We start from the raw sequence: 5,462 nt of genomic DNA, 5'->3' as shown, positions 1-5,462 counted from the left end.
ATCCTGTTATACTACCCTACAATTACCCAGTGTCGCCTGAGCAGCCTGCAAACCCTCTGACTAACTAACATTGTATTTTGTTTTTATGGGCGGCCCTTTGAAGAGAATACACCCCATGCCTGAGTGAGTGATCGTGGCCACAGGCACCCAGCCAAACGGCCCCATGTCCCGGAGAGATGGGTGAGGCAGGCCCTGGTATACGTGACTAAACAACCACTCGCTTCCTCTTTCAAACGTCACAAGGACTTGCACAAACATATCCTGCTTTGTGTCTGCTGGTTTCAGACGCATTGCCTCACCCACAGCCCCCCAGGCAAGAGAGAGAGAGAGAGGCAGGGAGGGAGCGGGAGAGTGAGAGAGCTGCAATCAGTTGGAATGAAACCAGAATATCAACAATACTTTACAGTGACGCTCCTACTGTTAGTGTTTTGACATATGCAAAAGCCACTATCTTGTTTGAAATACCCTAACACTACACTATCCACATTTTAGTTGTTGCTTATGACGATATTTAGTGATATTTAGTCTTGGTTTGGAAATGGTTTAGTCTTGTTTTTGTTCTTGGTTAATCATCCTTTAGACCTGGTTTAGTCTTGGAGCTTTGAGACTAATTGTGCATGCTGTTATGAAAGTTACTTACTTTTTATGATGTTGTGTTCAGGAGGTGTGAGTGATTTTGTTCCAGTGTGTCAGAGTACAAAAGGAGAACTATTAATCTTGCAACTTGAGCTTAAACACATAGGCACTCCCCTTATCTCTATGTTGGTTTAATATTCAACAAAACGTGTCTCAATGGCTGATTCATTGCGCTGTAATTTGATTTAGTGGTGCCAGATTTGGATGACTGGCTACGCAGCAGTGCACAAGAATAAAATGTGGGCAGAGCTATACTAGTCATGCTGCTGCTGTAACCTCGATCCATTCAAGTTTACAACACTGGGCTGGAAATCCCCACCTCATGACAAGGCTTCCTGGTTACTGGCTAATGTAATGGCGCCTTTGCTTTTTATAAACGAGCATTCAGCACCCCAGCGATAGGAAAATTGTATGCAGACAATCTGTATTTTCACATTAAACCCGCTATAAAATGAAAATAAAGGCAAAGCTGTGAAAAGGGGATGTTTTGTAAACGCTAATCCGAAGATATCCACGTTAATTTTGCACACGGAGTCGTTTCTATTGTGTTATTATCTAACAATAACGCCATGCGCAAATAGCATTTCCAAGTCTGAATCGCTGGCATTTCGAAGTAAACAGCGTTTTCTTTTTTAGGCTCGACCCACCTCATTCATTGCACGGCAGTCGTAGTAGCAGCAGCTCGTGGCGTAGAGGCGCTGTGCATTGAGAAAAACAAACTGCAGCCAGCACAGTCAGCCCTAACCGGATCAGAAACGAGGACAAAGCTGTGCTCAGACGGAGCGGCTGAGAGCGCATTTTATCCAAAGCGAACCTACGCGCTTTTACGCAACACCTGCCTTTATTTTGCGGAGGGTTTTTTGATATTTTTAGCTAAATCTCCGAGGTGATCTGGAGTAGACTGTCTAGCTGGTGTTGTCGGGGGTTGTTGTCCCATTTCGGTGTGACCAAAAGCGCTACGTGGAGGAGGAAGGCGAACGGGATATGTTTGGGAAGCGGTTCAAGTGATTAAATTATAAAAGAGAAGGGGCCGTCAGTGACAGAGGCTGCAGTAAAGCGAGGGAAAGGCGGAGAGGAGGGGGTCTGTCGAAGAAATCAAGTCAATAGAAACTCAAGTGGAAGCAGGCTGCGTTCATACTGGCCTGACGTCACTGCTCCACATTGAGGCAGTAGTAGCGACTGAGCGGAGAGAGACACACCGCGCCATAGTAAAGTACGCACCGACATGAACTTCTCTCTCTGCGCTCCAACTTCGCCCCTGTTTTCCATAAAAGTCTAGGGAGGACGCCTTTTCGTTTCTTCTTCAACGCACGGAACTTGCTCTTTATTCGTTTTCTAAGGGGATTCGGGAGAACTAGACACATTTTGGGGTTTATTTTCTTGACGTGGAGCTCGACTCGACGACGCTGAGGAGAGCCATGTCGTCCGCGGCGGTCGCTGCTTCTTCCCGGAGGCAGTCGTGCTATCTGTGCGACTTGCCCCGCATGCCGTGGGCCATGATTTGGGATTTTACCGAGCCCGTGTGCAGAGGATGTGTCAACTATGAAGGAGCAGACCGCATTGAGTTTGTTATAGAGACAGCCAGGCAGCTCAAGAGGGCTCATGGCATTCAGGAGGGCAGGTCTCCCGGCCCGGGAAAGAAGGACTTCCAGGCTATGAACCATGCAGCGGCGGGAGACCCAGGCTCCCGACCGCCCCAGCCGCTGGACCGATACCCCCTGTCCTCAGAGCGGCCGCCCAGGCTGGGACCAGAGTACCAGTCAAGAGGGCAGGCGAACGGCATCACAGTCCACAATGGATTCCCTAAACCGGACGAGCCTCCAGAGTTGAACCGCCAAAGCCCCAACCCCCGCAGGAGCAGCGCGGTGCCCCCAAACCTCGTGCCTTTGGTGAACGGGGGCGGCCCGGTGCCCCAGCACACCTTGAACGGCAGACAAATGGGGCTGCCCTCTGCGCTGGCGGCAGGCAACCCCGCGGACATGGGCAAGAGACCCGCCTCGGTGTCCAGCACTGAGCACGACCGGGAGAAGGACAAGCACCGACCCGACAGCCTGACCCCAGAGATCAGCGAGAGCCACAAGAACCGGCCCGAGCAGGACTGGATCAACAAAGGCAAAACCGTGAGGGACCTGATGGCGCTGCACACTTTCGACAGATTCAAGAAGGACCATGCGGTCATGCAACAAAGAGCTATGGTGTACGAGTCCGGAGCTACCGCCTCAAAAGCAGGTAAATAAATAAAACGGGGACAGTGCAGTCTTATTTTTATGCCTTTATGACTATTTTAGACACCAGAATGTAAATATAGGAATATGCCAGGAATGTGCAAATTAGGTAATCAGTCAAAACATGACGTCACAAACACGTGAAAATATTTCCAGAGTTTATATTAGATGAATATAGTTGTATATTGGGCAGTTTTCCTGCAGAGAACAGAATGCAGTCTAGTGTTGTGTGCACAGTGGAGTGCTGCCTGTGTGAGCTGTGTAACTCAGTTGTTTAACCCTTTCCCGCCCCAGACAGAGGAAAACACCCCCGCAGCGTGAAGCGAAAGGCGTCTCCGGAGCCTGAGGGAGAGGGCACGGCTGCCAAAATGAACGGAGAGGCACAGCAATGGTTACCACCACCCAACGATGGACTCAAAATGCCCCCGGTGCCCCCTCCAAACTTTGCCTCCCCACCCTCCACGATATCCCCGCAGTCCCGCACCACCCCTCCTGAGGCAGCCCAGAACGGCCAGTCACCCATGGCAGCGCTCATCATGGCCGCAGATAACGCCGGGGGCAACAGCTCACCGAAAGACGCCAACCAGGTGCACTCGACGACCCGCAGGAACAGCAGCAGCCCGCTCTCCCCCACCTCCATGAACCAGAGGCGGCTGGCCCAGAGGGAGGGCTCGGGCGCCGGGACCCCTCATGTCCCGGGCATGGACCAGGTGCACCCCCAGAGCATTCCGGACTCTTCTGTACCCGGCAGCATACCCCTGTGCTGTACCCTGTGCCACGAGCGCTTGGAGGACACACATTTTGTTCAGTGCCCCTCTGTCCCCTCTCACAAGTTCTGCTTCCCGTGCTCCAGGGAAAGCATAAAGCAGCAAGGTGCCACAGGCGAGGTGTACTGTCCCAGCGGAGAGAAGTGTCCACTGGTGGGCTCTAACGTACCCTGGGCTTTCATGCAGGGGGAAATCGCCACCATCCTGGCAGGAGATGTCAAAGTAAAAAAGGAGCGGGACCCTTGATTTTGTCTTTGAACACTTTTCTTTTTGGGGCGGGGGAATTAAAAATATGAGTATAAATATATAAATATCACATACATACCATTCAAACAAACTAACGGACTTGTACATATTGGACCCAAGGGAAGAGTATACTTCGTAAACATGGTTGTATAATTTTTGATTTTTGAATACATTGTGTTTCTATATTTTTGAAGATAAAGGTATGTACTCATTATAATGGACTACGTTCCTCTGTTGATGTTTAACAAAAATTCTTGATGTACTTCTAGGTCTGGTGGCAGTTCCTGTTTAACGTAGAATGTGACTAATGCTACTCTACGAGCACTTGGCAAAAACTGAAATGCTTTTAGCTGTACTTGTATGCACTTGTTTAAAAATTGCCAAATACAATTTCTGATCTTCTATGAACATAATCGTCTGGGCTTGCTTCATTTTGAGTGATCTTAAGTCCTCCTTTACAATATCCTCCCGGTAGATTGCGTTGTTGCTTGATTTACGGTGCACACGAAGAGAACTAGGCTACTGTTTCAGGGCTGCACCACTTATGGAAAAAGCATGCAGGGGTGCGTTGCTAATGTGCACAATGCCTGCCTTTCTCTCAATCAGGGTTAGTAGTTAGAGCACGCACTGGACTACATTTTTGCCTCTGCACACTGTAATTGATTGCACTAGAAATAGGTGCCAAGTCATGTTCGTTGAGCCGGAATCTGTTGAGTCAGGATTATGTGGGAAAGTGAGTGATTGTCCAAATGATATAAGCGTCTTTGTGTATAACCTAGCTGGATTTTCACAACATCTCCACTATTTTTAACCCATTTTTGCATTTTGTTGGTGCTTTCGATTTTTCAGACGTTTGTGAGCAGTCAACAGTGAACAATATGCAAATGTATGAAATAGTAGGTACTTTCTGGCCCTTTTTATAAACATTTCGCTTTCAATTTTTGCTTTGGCTGCAGATTATTTATATTTTATTATACAGTTGCTCTTTTTAGTGCACTCTTTTTAAAGAAATCGATTTGTGATGCTGAATGAACCAAGTCTTTTGCCCATTCACTGCTGCTGGCCAATTTGAGATGAACAGAATTTTGTCATAATATTTCTAAAGCAGCTTCCTTGAACACATTGAATTATTCTGAATTTACTGACCCTAATATAATCATTGACTCTTTGTGTACTTTTGCACACAGTCTTATCAAGTAAATTACACTTTTCCCTGTCTGAAAGCTGCACGGGGCACTGATTAACCAATTGATTTGCAATGTTGAATGAAAACAAGCCCTTTGCTTTGCCCCTACACATAAAGGGACTGAAATCACTGTGTTAGCCTCTCAGTAGTACCAACCCAATATTATGAGATATTTAGTTGTATTTGAATAGTAAACAAACATTGCACATGACAAACATTACTGTTTTAATTATATTTGTGGACAGTTAAGTCATGGTAGCATTGCATTTGGTTAAAACAAGGATTCATTTATGTAAAAAGCACCGATTTCTCAAGTCTACAGTTGGAAAGGGCAGTATAACAGTGTCTCAAAATCATTAAATGGTATTAAACATTGCTGTATCTTAAAGAATTAGATGCCGT

The 5,462-nt window shown here is 47.2% G+C and overlaps 1 protein-coding gene across 1 annotated transcript; it reads left to right on the top strand.

The window, feature by feature from the left end:
• Window positions 1-991: 991 nt before the first annotated feature.
• irf2bp2a (interferon regulatory factor 2 binding protein 2a) lies at window positions 992-4,287 on the top strand. Its single transcript, XM_020921289.2, has 2 exons — window positions 992-2,865; window positions 3,156-4,287. The coding sequence occupies exons 1-2, from the start codon at window positions 2,055-2,057 to the stop codon at window positions 3,872-3,874; spliced, it is 1,530 nt and encodes a 509-aa protein (XP_020776948.1). The 5' UTR covers window positions 992-2,054; the 3' UTR covers window positions 3,875-4,287.
• Window positions 4,288-5,462: the final 1,175 nt, after the last annotated feature.

This window comes from Boleophthalmus pectinirostris, unplaced genomic scaffold (genome assembly GCF_026225935.1).
Source record: "Boleophthalmus pectinirostris isolate CB_2022bp ecotype Guang Dong unplaced genomic scaffold, ASM2622593v1 HiC_scaffold_300, whole genome shotgun sequence".
NCBI classification, from domain to species: Eukaryota; Metazoa; Chordata; class Actinopteri; order Gobiiformes; family Gobiidae; genus Boleophthalmus; species Boleophthalmus pectinirostris.
This window is presented reverse-complemented; position numbering and strand designations above follow the sequence as displayed.